This window comes from Sinohyriopsis cumingii, unplaced genomic scaffold (assembly GCF_028554795.1).
Source record: "Sinohyriopsis cumingii isolate HCF-2022 unplaced genomic scaffold, ASM2855479v2 utg001752l, whole genome shotgun sequence".
Classification (NCBI taxonomy): domain Eukaryota; kingdom Metazoa; phylum Mollusca; class Bivalvia; order Unionida; family Unionidae; genus Sinohyriopsis; species Sinohyriopsis cumingii.
In genome coordinates this window covers 125,982-144,920 of record NW_028316044.1, presented here as the reverse complement: position 1 = coordinate 144,920, position 18,939 = coordinate 125,982, and the positions used below count along the sequence as shown (strand labels likewise).

Below are 18,939 nucleotides of genomic sequence, written 5' to 3'. Positions count from 1 at the left end.
TCTTTCTTACAAAGGATTAAATGATGGTTAGAGGTGTTTATCTCGATATATGGTTGTTCAACTATAATGTTATTTAATGTGCACTTTGTTTGCATACTACATTTATCCCGAGCTCTAGTGTTTACAAAGGATTAAGTTAAGGTCAGTGGTGTCAATCTGTTTTGTTTGTTTGGCGATGCGTTCGTTCATAGCAGTGTCAAAATGCATATTTTGCCAAGAAATCGCGGTCGCTGGTCACGTTCAGCAGGTGGTCGTTCATAACAGAGCATTTATATAGTAAAATCGATCCGTGCATTACGATTGTGGTCGGAAATGACAGGTGGTCGCTCATAGCAGAGGTCGCTCATGACAGGTTTTACTGTATAGTCATCACCTGAAATTGTTCATATCAACATATCATTTTGCTCCTGCTCTTTCTGTAAAAGTTATTGTCCTTTTTGTTTTGTAGCATAATGCAATGTGTAGCACAACAATTTTAGCATTATTAATACTGCTGATTTTATACACCTGCCATAAGGCATAAGCATTTAATAATATAATGTCCATAGGTCCATCCATCTGTTACCAGTGTCATTTCCGGGGCCCCGAGTGGCCGAGTGGTCTAAAGCGCTCTGCGTTACGGATCACTGCCATCTCACCTCTGTCTGCGTGGATTCGAGTCTCGGATTCGGCCAATGCGGGTATGTGAGAAAGCTTGCCAGTAGCTTCTCATGGGTCGGTGGTTCTTTCCAGGGTTTTCCCGGGTTCTTCCTCCAACATTAATACTGGCCGCCATGAATAGCCAATCGTGTGCTGAAAAATGGCGTTAAACCCCACAACAACAACAACAACCAGTGTCATTTCCACACATTGACTCTAGTTTTCCACCATCTACAGTTACCAAACTTTGCAATTGCTTTGCACTTGGAGTCAAGTATGGTCCTACTGATTATGGAGTCAAAAGGTCAAATGTCAAGGTCTCAGAAAGAATGAAAATGGTGTAAGCACAATACATTAGTTCTATGTCACATACCTGGACTAAACTTTGGGGATAATTTGCACGTGGGTAAGGAAGAAGCCTGTTGATTTTTGGGGTCAAAAGGGTAAAGGTCAGTTTGTCAGTGACCAAAGAAGAAAAATGGTTTCTCCACAAAAATTTCAGTTATCTTGATAGAGTCTGTTAAACATGGGGTGGACATATACTATGTCATGTTGATGGATTAGAGTGAATCTTATGGTGATAATACAGTCATCACTTAAAGATGCACATATCAACAAATCACTTTGCACACAATGGTTTCTTTTGTTCTTGGGTTTAAAAATAATATTAAGTTATATAATAAGACAACTTTAAATTAATGATTTGAGAAAAATTTAACAATACTTTTGTGCAGTTTTCGTTATAATCCACTTAGGCATGATGACATTTACTGAAAAAAAATTTCTGTCATTTGAACTAAACCATACCTTGTTTTATATGTTATTTTGTAATTTGCTAATGAATTGAAACATATTTTTTAATTAGTATTTTATTGTGTCATTTTGCTACAGCCTTGTCCAGAGGAGAAGAGAGTCAGTAAATGTGCAGCATTTTGACAGGCCGTTCATGTGGAATCAGGTAGTTCCTGCTCTTTATTATCTTAATGCTTTCTTCAGATGCTTACCTAAGTGCTCGTATCACAGTAGAAGTTGAATATTGACCAATGCAAAACATGTACTTCATGACTAATAATATACCTGAGAAAGTTTGAGCAAGATCATGAAATGAAAGGTGGTCAATAAGAATATTTAATATTGAAATATCAAAATCACAGACAGGTTATGTAATCGATGTGATAAAACTTCTATTAATGATTTGTAAAATAATTAAGTTAAATCATCAGTCATGGTGTAAATCTACCTTTGCAGAGTACAAACATCTGGCTGTAACTACATTCTCCATCCATTCCATTTTCCCACTGCAGCAACATGTAGAACTGATGATGTTTATTTGAATCTCTCTGATTGCAGATTTATCACTGTCAGCAGTGACCAAAGGGTTCTCCAATTGCTGGCACTTTATGTCCAGACTGAAAGTGCAAATGATGAATTGCACTTTTTGCAGCTGCTTATTCTTTCCTTAGCATTTTGTTTTTATTACAAAGAAGTACTTGGTGTTTACAAAAGAAGTGAACTTCTCATGTGACTGACTGGTTTTAGGCTGGTACTTTTTCAGATTCATTTTGTAATCAATGGGAGAGAAGCCATTATGGTCAGCATACCATTTTATCTCTGTGGTAACCTGATATCACAATGACTTATTCTGAACAGTACAGTTCTTCTCAGTTGTTATCTTTTGTCATCTTGATAATTACCATTTATAACAATAGCCAGTGACTATCCAGGAGAAAATAATCTGACCTTAAAGGATCTTAGCAGTAAGAATTATTGGATTACTTACCATTTTGTATGGATCAAGGTTATGTACTTAATTGGTATATTGGAACAAATGTCTGAGTTAATTTAGAAAACAATATTACTGAGATTTCTTTGTGTAAGCTACATTATGTGTCCACTTGTGAGGGGTAAATTTGGAAGTTTTTGCATTAAAATTCCAGCTGCCTTACCACGTCAATCTTGAGTATTTGCTCTTATGGAGTACATAAACAACCAGATTTAACTTTTTACAATGTACATGTATCAGTAAATGTGATTAATTTGACTATCACAATGCCAGCATAGAAAAAGTGATAGAAATTTTTAAAGAAAAACACAATTGAGTACTCTTACAATTAAATTACATTGGTGTTATGAATAATTAAATTATCTTTTTATAGTAAATGTAAATGTAATTAGGACAAGAAAGGAGATCAAGAGTGTGATACAAAGGGAGAAAGTTCATTCTTACACATGATTTTCACAAAGCAAATGCCACTGAAATACCAGGTTAATGAAACATGATTAAAGACTCATAACTGTCAACCAAAGGCACTGTATTCCTTGCCTGTGAAATAAACTATCAATCAATGATCAGTTATGATTTAGTAGTATTTCATGATAAATGCCTTTCGATATTAGTGTTCTCAAAACCACACACAAAATGATTCTCCTTTGCATCTTATTCTTTCTTCATAGACTTCAAGCTTGTTTCATTTTACATGACGTACAGTTTGGTCATCAACTTTAGTATTTAATTAAAGTATCTTAATAAAATTTTTGTTTCTTCTACTTTCTCCACTCTTAGTTGTGTCAAATGTCTACATGCAATTAATAATGACTAATTATTGATACATACTGTATACAGTCAAATAGTATGCTTTCTCACATCTATTTAATCTTGACACTTCTATTCACAGTAACTTTTTGACCAAAATTCAGTCACCTGGGTGACTAGTTTTATGAATGAAACTTACGTCAGGATAATAAATGTTTGATTGTACAATGTAAATTTTCCATCAGATCAAATTACAATAGTATTATGAATAACTAAATTAACTTAAACAGTTAAATAGATAAATACTAATAATTTATACTTAAGGAGAAGAATAAATGCTTTGAATCAGACTAATTGTTTCTTTTCTCATGGCAATTTAAAGGACTGCTATTGAATAGATTAACTGAAATTTGAATGGTTTAACTGAAGGTTGATCCTGAGGATGGGTTGGAGCACGGTTTGGAAGGGACTATAGCAGACTGCCCAGACCTGCTTAGTCTGCACAAGGCAATAGTAGTACAAGTGGAGGAAGATTGCCAGGAAGAGAATCCCCTTAAAAAACATGCCAAGATGTTGAGAGAAATTGTCAAGAGGTATGTACATAGCACTGTAGCAGTCAGTTGAATTGGACTCAATTCTTACAATCCTCACTGGTCAAAAACTTTATCTTATAGTATCACTGTTTTTGCTGACCTTTATTATTTCTTCACAGAGCATTTGCCAAAATTTTTTTTGTTTCCAGTTGGAATGACTTTGAATTTTTCCTTTGCCTTATATGGACATTTGCTGCTACTTTCTCAATCCATTTTGTGAATACAAATATTTTCCAGTATCAGCAACAGGCAGAAATAAACTAGTTGAAACATAATAAAGTTAAAAGGTTGAATTCCTGTAGAAACAACCATGTAAAGTTTTCTGTTTTATTTGTCTTTTCTGTGTTTTGTATTTGCCTCTGAAAAAGACTCATTAATGAGTCAAAAGCGCTCAGTCTAGCTAGATACTAGCTCTGCACTGTTCGTTGTCGGTTTATTGCATTTTCATTCATATATATATATATATATATATATATATATATATATATATATATATTTGTTTGGTAATGAGAGTGGTAAAAAAGAAGGAAATAGCAATGTTTTGCATTTTAATAAATTATGTATTTTAAATTAATCATAAAAATAATTTATAAAAAGGAAAACTATAAAATAAATTTTCTTTTCTTCAGATAAAATCTCCATCTCACTGGCTTTGAAGTAAAATATTATTGAGTGCATCATAAACGTATATTAAAAACTGTTACCATATGTTTTATGCTATTATGGGAGGGTTTGACTACTCTCAGTTTGGAGTTAGTTTTTGTGTTGCATTTAAAGTTAAAAGGTTTGGGGTGGTGGTTGAGTGGCTGGCAGTGATGTAGGGCTCAGGTTTTCATTTTGCCATTTACCTTAAGCATTTGATAGTGGTTTTAGATCTCATAAACATTTGGGGGCAAATGATTTGTACAGTCATTTATCAGATATAATTTTTAGGGATATTGGTACAAAATGTCCGATGTTTCTTAAAGAAACTGCTGGAATGATATATAGCTCTTTTCTGAATTTTGTTAAAACCATGAGGAGGTGCAGCTTCCTATAACAATACAAATTGTCATAAAGTAACAATAAACCTGATTGAGGCACCCATTTTTCACTTTGATTCTACTTTTTTTTCTCACTCTTTCAGCAACACTAAGCGTAATACCACACGCTGTGAACTGTGTGGCGTAAACTGTACCACCACTCAGTTGTTGGCATTTCACTTGGAGACACGGAAGCACAAAGATCAGGAAGACAAACTGGACAGAATGTGATTTTATTGCTGACCATTTGGAGTGACAGTTTGTTGATGTCATTATATTCATTTGTCACAGAAGCAGCAGAGAGGGTGAACAGACCATAGAATTCTGACAAAACAAATAAAACAAACAAATAAATCATCTCGTAGAAAGGCCAAGATTTTACAAATGAACTTTCCTTGAGATGTTTTATTTCTGCAATGACCGATTGTACTAATAAAACCTCAGTTTGAAATAGTAGCTGAAAAAATAAAGTACTCTACGTGTTTATTTATTTCTTGTTTATTTTTTTGACGACCAACGTTGGTAGGTACCCTCTCTGCTGCTCCTCTTCTGCTGATATTAATTAAATTATTATGTTATAATAAAAATGGTACATCCAGAATCTCATACTGCAAGAACAGCTCGAGAATGATTAGAAGCAATTAAAAAATTTCTTCCTGTCAAAGACTCATTTAGAAAAAATCTACAAGCGCAGCAAGAAGCAAAAGTTGAGTTTGAAGAAGACACTAAAAAACTGTTTAAGCCCGTCACTGCGGCTACTGAACAAGTTGCAACTGTCATCAAAGAAGATCTTCTTCCGGTATCAGAAAAAATAGCAAGAAGAACTAAACAGGCAAAGAAGATTTTACGAGACCTTCCAACTGGCATAGCCGCAGCTCAACCTCCACCTGTTGGTGAGGAAATACTTGAAGGTATTGGAGAACTTCGTACTGAAGTCGCCGATGTGAGAAAAAAACTTGCATCTAAATCCAAACCAGCAGGAGAAAACGTAGAATTAATTGCAAAATTTAACGAAGGAGTTGTTGAGGAAATTAGAAAAACTGAAAGAGAGAGATTACCTGAGATGATATTAGATAATATATCTAATAAATCTAGTATTTTAAAACCCTGTCATGAAAAAACAAATGATGATAATTTCATTAAATGGATATATCGCGTATATTACAACAAAAAACAAGCTAGAGGTCTAGAATACGAAAGACTTAATGAAGAAGTAAAAAGACTTTATAGAGAGAGACGGGAACAACCAGAACAAGGAGAGTCCTACCAGTATCAGCTTCCTCCACCTCTGCAACAAATAGAACAACAGCAATCTTCTTCGCCGCGGCAAAGGTTGAAGTCGGAAATTAAAAGGACTAAAGAGCTAATTAAATTACTATCCTCGAAGAAAATTTCTTCACCTTTACGTACAATTTCTTCACCGGTTGTAACATTTACACCGACAGGTTCACCACATGGATTTCGAGAAGGTGACTCACCCCCAACCACCACTGAAGTACTTACTCCGGTAATGCAACCACCAGTATTTAAAACACCTGAAGATGAACCTAAAACAGGATCTGGTTTATGTCCTGATAATATCATCAATGACGTGTCACGGTTAGAAGTTCTCATAGGAGGAAAACGTGCTGGAAATAATTCACCAGAAATAACCAATGAAGCAGCTGATATTTGTCGGCGACTATTTCAAGGTGGTATCATGGATATTGGCGTTTACCGAGAACTTATTGATGAGCTCGTTGATGACTAGTTGTTAGATAAATGGTAAATAAAATAAGATGATTGTGCATGATAATCATCGTAAACCCACACAGGTTAGAGCGGTAAACTCACGATTACCAATCTATAGTGTTATTTACGGAAATGGACTTGGTGATATCATTCGGGGATTATTCACGAGGATAGCTCCAAAAGTAGCACCTGTTGCAAAACAATTATCGATGAAGGCTATTGATATTGTTCGTGATAAAGCTCCTGGTGCAATTGTCAATGTTGCTGGTAAGGCGTTCTCGGCGATCAAAGAAAGACTAGCACGATTATTGCGACGAAAACAACAACCACCGGTGAAACTGGCAAGTACTGAGGTGATGCCCGCAGACGTAAGTAAAATAATAAATCAGGCTGCAAATCAAAAACTAGCGGCGATATCTGAAGAAGCAGAAAAAAATATAACAGCAAATTTAATAGCAGGAAGTGGTCTTCGTCGACGATGATCATCATTTGGAAAAATGGTAACTATAATAAAAATGTTCAGGCGCGAATCAGACCCAGCATTTGATATGGAGGCACCTGTCCTTAAGTACGAGTCGGTACGTGATTATCAATTTTATTCCTATGACGCAAGACTACCAAATCAGCGGGGGAGAATCGAATTACAGGTTCATGATACAAGTAGATATTTCTTGCCCGCTGAGGCGTTTATTGAAGTAGAAGGTAGACTTGTAACGAATGTTGTAGCTAATACGCCATATGCTGCTAATTTGCGTGTTGGTTTTGTCAACAACGGGATCATGGCATTATTTAGTGGCGCCACATACATGATTGATGGAAAAAATATTGAATCAATTCAGAATGATGTCGACGTTGCTACAACAATAATTGGTCTGGCGAGATATTCTGACGACTTTACAAGATCAGCTGGTCCAACAATGATGTTTGCTAAGGATATTACCAACAACGCTGATCATGTTCAGTATACTAAAATACGAACACCAGTAGGTACTGCAGTTAATCCACAACCAGTTGATTTTGAGCACGCAGACAGACCAGGTGCTGATTTTGATATTATAGGAACTGTTAATGCGACTTACAACCTGGGATTTGCAACACGCCGGGCGGCGCTGTCGGGAGATAATAGAAATTTTTCGTGTGCAATTCCATTATCTCACATCTTTGGATTTTGCAGAAATGTTAGAAAAGTCATCTTTGGAGCTAAACACACAATTGTGCTCGTAAGAAAAAGTGATGATAATGATGCAATCTGGCGAGGTGCTGGTGTTGTCGAGGGTAAAGTAAATATATCAAAACTTTCACTATGGATGCCAGTAATGACTCCATCTATTACTGAGGAACAAAAATTACTATCTTTTATGGATCAAGGCGGTAAATCATTGCTATCATGGTTAACAGTAACCACAGATGCTGCTCAAAGCAATATTAATGGTTTATTTACATGGCATATAGCATCACAACAGGGTGTTTCTGCACCACGACATATTTTTATTGCACTACAAGATAATGCTCAGACGAATAATCAAGAACGTTCACATATGATATTTGACAACCTTGGAGTTAATGAAGTTTCCTTACGGATAAATGGACATCAAGAACCAGCCGAGGATATACAACTAAATTTTGTTCAAAATCATGTAGCGCGCGCATATCATCGTTTAATGTCATTCATGGGACGTGATCAAAATATAGATACCGGGTTGCAAATATCACAACTAGATTTTAGAGGTCTATATCCGATTTATTATTTTTCACTAGAACATCTTGATTTATCCAAACAATCTGTTGTTGATATACACTTTCGAGCTCATGTTACTAACCCTCCTCCTGATATACCCGGTCCACCAATTGTTCCCGGCTTCTACAGAGCGATCGCGGTCATACTTAGCGACAAGGCCATGTTACTTGAAGGTGGCAGTGGTCGAATGAGGATCGTTGATGCACCGGTGGAAAATCTTTAATCGTGTTATTTAGAAAAATATTATTTATATAAAAATGTTGTATAGTCATGTTAATGTTACTCTGACCCCCGGTCAGGTAAAAAAGCTTCAAACAAAAACCGCCAACAAATGCGGAACTAAAATATCACTAAAACGAGATCAGATTAGTGGTGGTCCAAACAAATTATCGTTGACAAATAATCAGATTAAACATTTCAATAAAGCCCTAGAATCAAAAACTGGAGTTCAATTCCATCTTTCCCCGAGCGCCATCAAAGACATGGTTAAAACGGGTGGTATATTCCCATTTCTCGCGGCCATTCCGGCATTACTAGCTGCAGCTGCTCCAGCCGTAGCAAAAGCGGCCGCGTTAGGTGTTGCTGGAGCGGCGGGTAAAAAAATTTTCGAAAAAGTTACTGGTGGACGATATAACAAAAAAAAGGGACGCAGCTTAAGATTGCCGGGATCTCGTTGGGGGAGAGGCCTAAGGCTTCCAGGATCATTTCGTTAGACGTTCCATCATCAAATTTTGATTTACTTGATGCTGCTAAAAAATTAAAAATATCCGCCTTTAGAGGTGTTTTTATGCGAGATCAATTACCGAAACAACCAAACAAACTAGAAACAGGTATTATTAATCTTGACAAACGTTCCGGACCCGGTACTCATTGGGTATCATACGCGGTTGACCCGCGTGGAATTGTTTATTTTGATTCGTACGGGTTAGCTCCACCTGTTGAATTTATCAAGTATGTCGCACCACTCCACGCAACAACTAGAGGTTCCAAAGTTTGGTATTCAACGCTACCCACACAAACAATGACAGATCCGCCAATATGCGGCCGTGAAGTAATTAATGTACTCGACGCTATATCAAAATCATCCAGGCCGCCACATAAAGTCGTGCACGATTATACAAGCAACCGATTTGTTGCGCGTAAAGCATTTTAAACAACGGATCTTATTATAATGGTTGACATCTACGGAAGATCTTCTACTAGTAAGAAAATAAAATCCGACGTTGATCTGTCGAAGTATGCGACTAAAGATGACCTCGCTGATATCATGAACCTTGCTGGAGTTGACCCAGATGAAGTTGTTATTTTTCAAGATCGATATGGTAAACTAAAAACCAGCAATATCAAATGGAATGATATAGTCCGGCGAGTACTTGGTGCAGTTACGGATAATATTCCCATGTTTACTGACGGTGGTAGAATCAGAGATTCAAGTATGTCACTTAAAACCATCAGAGATGAAATTGCAAAAAGTGTTGCTAATCGCGTGAGAAACACCGGTGACACGATGACAGGTGAACTTAGCATGAACGGGAACAAAATAGTAGCTGTAACAGCTCCAAAATCTGACAACGACGTCGCAAACAAACTATACGTCGACGACGTGGATGGAAAACTATCCACGCTGCGGGCCGAATATGATGTTCACGTAACCGGTTTTACAAGGCTTCGAAGAAATTTTCAGAAAACCGATGATGCCATAAATAAGTTCTTTGGAAATCCTTCCGTCATCGATATAAAACTCGTTGATATCAAAAGTAACCTAGACACGATCAAACGAACACAGCTAGACATCGTAGCGGGAATTCCTGAGATTATCAATAAAACCAATCTGATTAAAATTTCAGCTGAAATAACTCCCAGGCATATCACAAACATCGTATGCACGGTATCATCGGGATTTGCAACATGGTCAAAACAAAATAATACTATCAAATATACCGCAACAAGCACTGGCGTGTACAGGCTGTCTGTGTTGTGTTTAGTGCTGCAAAATTTGAAATATTTACAACGTTTCCATGGCGTCATTCCACCGACAGGTTTTCCGGGGTTGTATCTGTTATATTAAATATCGGAGCCGAGGAAATATTTATTCTGGAAGCAGCTGATAGGACATTAACCGCAACATCTTACTGGTGGTGTTTGGAATTTGTAGCTGAAGCACATCAATTGGTTACTGTATAAAAATATATATGGACGGTGCACAATACAGATACAATCAAGCGCGTGAATGGCAGGCGGCGCTAAAAGATCAAGTCGATCAATATACAGTAAAAGTAAAAAAATTATCGACGATGATTGGTTATCGTTGATGTGATTGTTTATTCAGTATCCGCTGTTGTTGCTGGAACCGGTGTAATATTATCAGCGTTGACAACGATGGCACCAGTAGCTGTAACTATCTGTATTTCAGCAGCAACAACTATTGCAGGTGTGCTTGGTATCATCACAAAAAAAATATGTACTTGTACGAACGAAAAATTATCCGATTACAAAATAAAATTACATACAGCGACGGTAGCATACTCGAAATTATCCTCGTTGTTATCAGCGAGTCTCAGTGATGGAATTATATCTGATTTCGAATTTTCAATGATGACCAAAATATACGACGAAGGTATCGGTATTAAAGATACAAGTATCAATAATGACAGAATTACTCCGGCAGATCGTGACCAACACAACTCCGCCAAAGATAACGATGATCTCGGTAAGTTCAATTAATCCTGAATTTAGTGTTAATTTTCCTACTGCAATTCCAGTAAAAGAAATAGCACTAGCACAATTACGAGTATATTACAGCTGGCCAAATATCAGATCAAAATCATTTAACGGTACACCAGCAAATAATTCGCTTGTATTTACTAACAAGAACAAACCCGATGGAACACCTGACTGGGTTGTTGTTGGAATACCAACCGGCAGTTATGAGATCGAACAAATCAGTGAGGAATTTGCGCGTAGAATAAAATCAATAACAGGAAAAGAATCAAAAATATCAATTAATGTTCATGAACCCACCCTGTCCTCGACGATTGAAATAAACTCGCCTGATTATGCCGTTGATATTTATGAATCTTCAATCAGATCAGTACTAGGATGGCCTGAAATTCCCCCGGTGTATGAAGGACCACCAGAACCAACGAGGGATGATTTTACGTCAAAGACCAGTCTTCGTCATGATATTAAAATGAATTCAGAATGGCTAGATTACATAGAAGTAAAACCAGGATGGAGGGGGGGAGCACCTGTATATGATCCTAGAGCTCTTTTGTATAATCTTAATGAACGTGTTATTGCTTTGAATATTGATTCTATATTTGCTTCAATAAACTTAGACCATGAAATACAAGTAAATAATTTACGTGATAGTTTTCAAGAGTATTTATTTGATTCAACATCTGCGCGCGATAATATTATTAGGTACATAGAAGTTTTAAATTATATAGTTAATTCTTCTGAAGTTATCTATAACAGAATTAGAGATATGGTTCTTAAGTCATCAAGCGATTATAAAAAATCCTTCGCAGCCAAGTACAAAATACCCGAAGCTGACATTGTAACGTTTAAGTTTCCTGATTATAATCCGGATAAATTAAGAAAATCTGTCAATGATGTCATTGATGAGTTTTTTCCTAAAATGCTCGATGCGTGGAAAAAACTAGCACCATTAGCAGCTGTTCTTAGACATGATAATGATCCACACGGCGGTGGAAGACACGTATCTCCGCGGATCGTTAATATAACACCGACGGTCGCGGTCAATCTGGTTTGTGACGTAATCGATGGCAGCTATCAAATAGATCTCTGAAGATCAAATCAAGCTCAACAAGGATACATCCTGTACACGTTCACACCACAAGTTCCCCCTGGAAGTTTAATCGTGCAAGAACCAACTAATCCTGTGTATTTACGGTGTCACAATAATATGTTAACACGAATCAATTTTAAGCTCACAGACCACCTTAATCGCTTAATTGACATACGTGAAGAAGAGCTTGTAATAAATCTGTATGTAAAGTCGTAAGACTTCCGTCGTAAGACTTTATCGTAGATCTTCATGTAATGGAGGGTTTTACACGCGAGGATTTCTTAACAGTTAGAAGAACATTTGTAACAGAGATCAGACTCAAATTCGATCAACTTAAAAAAATATTTTATTATTACTAGCACAAATTTGTGTTTGGTACAAATTAATCGGCCCAGGCAACTAAAAAAGCTAGTCGATGAAAGTAAAATTAAAATTTCTATCACCAAAAAAAATAATATTTATTAATTTTCCTGATTTTTACTGAAATTGTACAAATTACTTGATTTTGACTACCAACTACCTCCTCAGAAACATAAAAATACACGAATTACTTGATTTTGACTACCAACTACCCCCTCAGAAACATAAAAATGCACGAATTACTTGATTTTGACTACCAACTACCCCGTCAGAAATAAGAAATTCTAACCTTGTCAAATTGTTCCTAACAAATTTTATTTATTATAAATTAATTTTATTTGTTAATAATATTATTTTTATTGAGATTTTTATTTTTTTTTACTAAAATACAACGAAATTGCTCAATTTTCCTGATTTTGACTACCAACTACCCCGTCAGAAATCAAGTAATTCGTGCATTTTTCTTTGATTTTGACTACCAACTACCCCGTCAGAATCAAGTAATTCGTGCATTTTTCTTGATTTTAGTAAAAAAAAAATAAATCCTCAGTAAAAATAATATTATTAATAAATAAAATTTATAATAAATAAAATTTATTAGGAACAATTTGACAAGGTTAGAACTTTCTTGATTTTGACTACCAATACACGTGGTCAGCGTTGACATGGACCCCAGTTACCAAAACTTTCATTTTCATTATCACCAGTAATGAGGTTACTCTGGATCGTTTCACCAGTAACGAGGTTACTCTGGATCGTTTCACCAGTAACGAAGTTACCTTGGATCGTTTCACCAGTAACGGGGTTACTCTCTGACATAATTTTTCTTAATAGTCTTATGCGAGTACTAATCGTTTTCTTTGCCTCATACTCGTGGGATAATAACGACTTAATTCTTTCCACGGCGGTAGAAAGAGGAACGAACTCCTTCACATGATCATCTTCTACGGTAGCTAGCGACTGAAACATTGCCGATTGAATCCGTTTCATGAGCCTGTATTCAGATGATAGTGTGTGTGTACCCATGGTTTTACGTTCTTGTAAAATCTCAAAGTCAGAAACTATTTTTTCAGGATTAAGTTCATCAGATATATTAATTCCATCTTTTTTCAATTTTTTAATAGCGACAATTACATCATTGATATTTTCATGGTTCATTATATAATATATAAATCTTTAAAATAAAAAAAAATATCCCTAGAACACCTATCGAGTGTATTAGCGAGTTCGTCGGGATGTTTCAGGGACAGCACAACCAAGAACTCGTAGCTTGCCACCGCAATCTACCAAGTTCATTAGGCAAATATTCCCTCTACGAGAGCCCCTAACCCGCCAAACAACGGTCTAGAGGCCCAAGAGGGAGGACAGCACAATCCTCATTAAACTCGTAGCTTGCCACCGCAATCTACCAAGTTTAGAGGATATACATATAACTAACTAAGGACAGCACAATCCTCATTAAACTCGTAGCTTGCCACCGCAATCTACCAAGTTTAGAGGATATACATATAACATATAACTAAGGACGGCACAGTCCTCATTAAACTCGTAGCTTGCAAACCGCAATCTACCAAGTTTAGAGGATATACATATAACTAACTAAGGACGGCATAAACTCGTAGCTTGCCACCGCAATCTACCAAGTTTATCGGATATACATATAACTAACTAAGGACGGCACAAGGACAGCACAATCCTCATTAAACTCGTAGCTTGCCACCGCAATCTACCAAGTTTAGAGGATATACACATAACATATAACTAACTAAGGACAGCACAAGGACAGCACAATCCTCATTAAACTCGTAGCTTGCCACCGCAATCTACCAAGTTTAGAGGATATACATATAACATATATACAATGAAATGGTTATATACAATGAATGAAGAGCCCCTATCGAGTGTATTAGCGAGCTCAGATTATGAATGAAACGGCACTAACTAAGGACAGTACAAACATGTACGCTCAGCAAAAACCCACCCACAATAATTAATCCAGCGGGTGATACGAAAATATGTATCAACCACAAGTCAATATTGTGGTTGGGAATTTTGCTGAGCGGGGGGGGGGGGGGTTTGTGGTTCCCCCCACTATTATAAAAATCGCAATTATGCGTACACCACCGACAAATTGTCAGCCATAGGGATTCGATCCTGGACCGCGAGCGTCACAGTCCAATACCATACTGATCGAGCTATCAAATATTGTTACGAACATATGTTTCGGAAGTTAATATACAGCTAGCTATGTAGCTAGCTATATAGCTAAGGAACCAATATTTACACTAAACAGCGGTTTCTGAATAATAACAGTTTCTGTATTTAACAGTTTCTGTATTTGTAGCGGTTTCTGAATAGTAACAGTTTCTGTATTTATAACAGTTTCTGTATTTGTAGCGGTTTCTGAATAATAACAGTTTCTGTATTTGTAGCGGTTTCTGAATAATAACAGTTTCTGTATTTATAACAGTTTCTGAATAATAGTTTCTGTATTTGTAGCGGGTTTCCCAAGTAGACTGAGAATCAATAACAACAGTTTCTGTATTTGTAGCGGGTTTCCTAAGCAGACTGAGAATCAATAATAACAGTGGCATGAACACACAACTGCAGGTCGATTACAATGACAAACGGTTTCTGTTTCACACACAGCTTCCTACGAATCAATAACATTATCATGATCTCTCGTAATGTTGTATGATGGGGAAATATTTAAAAAACATAAATAATACTTCTACGAGTAATTAGTTACGATGTAATTAGTTAAACTGACTAATTACGATCATAAAAAACCAACCATCTACGAAGAAAACTATATATTACAAAGTAATCTCCCCTTATATAATCAAAAATTCAGTAGTGTATGGAGGACCTACTGTGACATAAATTAAAAAAATTAATTCAATGTGGTGATGATAGTTAATAATGTGGTGATGATAGTTAATAATGTGGTGATGATAGTTATTGATACTTAAAGATAATTTTCTGCTTATATTTTTTCGAGAAAGTGGTTTTATATATATTTTCTGCTACTTTTTGTACTGATTGCGAGTGAATATCAAAATATTTCGCAGCCGCGTTCATAGACTGAAACATAATTACTTTGCCAGTTTCTATGCTTGTGGAAATTACCGCCCTCTTTCCGATTGTCTTACATCTTCCTGTATTACCGCGTGTATTATTCTCGCTGTGAGAGATAGCTTGTAAATTGAATAAATTATTGTTTTGAGTGTCCCCGTCAATATGATCAATAACAAGACCGTCATTGATCACTCCGAAGAAACATTCATACGTAAATCTATGACACAGATAATGTTTCTTTTCCCCCCCCCGCATGTGAACATTAGATAACCAACATTAGTAATATAACCAACTTGTTTCTTCAACTTGCAGTGTCTGATGATACCATTAATATTTGATTCATAGTTTGTTATGACAGGATGTGGGACAAATATATTTTGCTCCATTATAATAATATTATATGTTTAAATCATTGTTTGTCTGAAATCTTGATATATAATCCTTCACGGATTTTATAGCGTTTTCACCGCTATTATTTTTTTTGTCATAATATCTTTTAAGCTCTCTGAACCGTTTCCCGCCGCACTTCCCACATAATTCTGTCTTTCCTCGCACTCCAATACCACACCGTAGACATGGTATTGGTCCTAGACTTCCTCGTCGTATGTTTTGTGAGTGCATCCAACAAAATTCCTTTCTACAGGATTTGTTGCATCGATTTACTGAGCCGATCATCAACCATCTACATTGAGACATTGTATATATATATATAATTTTCTTTATTTAAATATCTGTTTTAATTATATGAACGAGTTTGAGAGATTATCCCAAACTAGGCCTGTTAAGTATAAATTCAACCTTGACAGATTATCTTCTGACTTGCCAGTACGAGATCTGGTTGATCCGAAAAATAAAAGTTTGATCTCGAAAATTCACGACGCCAAGAAAGAATTTTACACGGATGGTGCATCTCATACATGGTCAACGTTCAAGATCATACGCACTGACGGAGTCAAGGACGCTGTCACGGACGCCACAATGAACGACAAGCGAGCGGCAACTATCAATAACTACATCGCTGAATACGAGGGCAATCAAAAATATTTCTTCAGAGTAAAATTTATTGTATTAACAGAAACAGGTAGTTGGATTATCCGTGACAAATATGATCCTGTCCTTGGCAATAATAAAACTATCATATTAAGTAAAAATTCCAGACCGGGTCTACTGACAGGTATTGACAAACCGTATTATGAGCGAGCATATCCTGTAACGGCGGTTATTTATGGAATCTATGAGATAAATAAAAAACCTAACGTTGATAAACTAGCGCCGATGAAATTTTCAAGGTTAAATTGTGTAGCTGAACGAGTAACAGAACACTTTACAAACGCGATGCGTGGAAATGGATTAACTGATTTAAGGCGTGCAAAAATAAACTCGTGGGCTGATTCAGTTAAGGATACCGGTGCTACAATAAAAGATGTTGCTGAGTTAGGAAAAATATTAAAATTTCCAATAACTGTGGCGACAATAACGGGAGAAGTACTGTATCAGTCGAAATATAAATCGAAAGGAGCTCCAATAAATATTATCGATCATAACGCGCACGCATGGACTAACGCGGTAACAATATTTCCACGTGATCGAACTGTTAGATTTTACCCCCCAGATATGGGGGCAGATAATTCTGGGGCAGATAGTATGTTTGATTTTATCAACGAAATAAGTAAAACCGATCCTGTATCGGTATGGTTATTTAAAAGTAATGAGGACGGTGAATTTGATCAGTTTGTCAAACCGAACGGTGAAATATATCGCACAGAATCCCTCCATGACGAGATGAAAAATCTTGCGACGTTTTTACAGTGCAAGCACGCGGAAAATACTGACAAATTACTAACTAATTGTTTTACCGTTCCATCTGTTGCGGCTCATTTCGCCAGAGAACGAAATTCATGGAAACCAACACGATTTGATTTACTCGAGGACGTACGCGCAAGTTGCGTCGAATATGGACATGGCGGATTATGGAATACCAAATACAATTACAGTGATGTTATTTCGGTTGATATGGTTGCATGTTATCCAGGAAGTTTTCTGGGATACGGAGATTGTTCTACGTACTTTGAAAGATTTGGTCACCCTACAAACGAGATGACGCGAGTGGCAATTAATGGACCATTACCTGATTTTGATCTGACTGGATTCGCCTGTATTGAGTCGTTCGAGTTTAACGAAAATCTTCACAAGATTTGTTATGTTTGGTTTGGCAGACATTTTTGTGAAAAACGTTGGGCACCTATAGTTTTGTTGCGATATATGCTAGATTGTGCGATACTGACATCGTTGGTGGTCAGTGAGGCAATTATATCATATCATGCACAGACCAAAGTTTGGTTGCCCATGTCAGATTCTGAAGTTATCAGCGAGTTTAAGGATGATATTCCTAATAGACTCAAAACCGCAAAAGATCTCGGTAGAAAAATTATAGGAAAATTTACTCAAGGTGGTGCATATGATTATAAAAGACATCACGCACGATTAATTCTAGATGATGCCGAGTACGATTTTATAATCGCTGATACAACAGCGAAAAATACGTTTGTAAATCGAGAGAGTGTTTATTTATCCGACGGAACAAAATTGGGTACGATCATTAGTTACATAAATGACGTATCCCCGCAATATACTCATTTAAGATCTTCCATGTTGGCTTATGTTTCTATAAATTTATTATCGATGATTAATAGATTTCCTGAGACCGCAGTCAGAGTCGCAACAGATTCGTTTTATATTTCAAGTAAATATTTAGAACCTGTTATGAAATTTACAAGTAATGATGAACGATGGGGTTCGTGGAGAATAAAAAAGGAACTATTACACAATTACACAGAATCAGCAGATGTTACAATGAGAGATTTTTATCGTAGGGGTAATAAAATATCAGAAATGTCGAAAGCACCATCGTTGAGTGATCCAATAACCAGATATAAGACAGTATATCTCAATGGACCTGGTGGATGCGGCAAAACAACTCGAACGATTAATGTTTTTAGAAATTCAGATATAATCGTGCTGACACCCACACATACACTCGCACGTGAGATGAAACAGCGGCAAGTACAATCGTGTACGTATCATAGTTTCTTCCGATGGCGCGGAGATACATGGACTCCTGAACGGATGGGAGAAAAATATATATCTAAAATAATTATTTGGGATGAGATATGCACGGTGTCATTGGATACATTAAAAATGTTTCTTGATTGGTTGTTGACGAAAAATACCGCCATAATAATGTGTGGCGATCATGGTCAACCGCCGCCCTTTGTTGGACCATCTCCACATGATTGGTTAAAAAATTTCGTTGATTATTATGAAGAAATAGATGATGATCATAGAGCTCTTGATGCAAATTTGAAGGAGTTTAAAAAATTAATCAGATTACAATCAAACAAAATTCAGTGTGAAATAATACGTGGAGTGATCTC

At 36.4% G+C, this 18,939-nt stretch overlaps 1 protein-coding gene across 3 annotated transcripts in view; it reads left to right on the top strand.

The window, feature by feature from the left end:
• Positions 1–11,620, top strand: part of LOC149771585 (ATP-dependent RNA helicase TDRD9-like) — a 158,119-nt gene extending 146,499 nt beyond the window's left edge. For all 3 annotated transcript variants that reach the window (XM_089948313.1, XM_089948312.1, XM_089948316.1), the window contains 3 exons: positions 1,531–1,597; positions 3,602–3,765; positions 4,892–11,620. In XM_089948313.1, the coding sequence (XP_089804439.1) occupies positions 1,531–1,597; positions 3,602–3,765; positions 4,892–5,018 (358 nt within the window). In that variant the 3' untranslated portion in view covers positions 5,019–11,620. The remainder of the gene's footprint in view (positions 1–1,530; positions 1,598–3,601; positions 3,766–4,891) is intronic.
• The last annotated feature ends 7,319 nt before the right edge of the window (positions 11,621–18,939 follow it).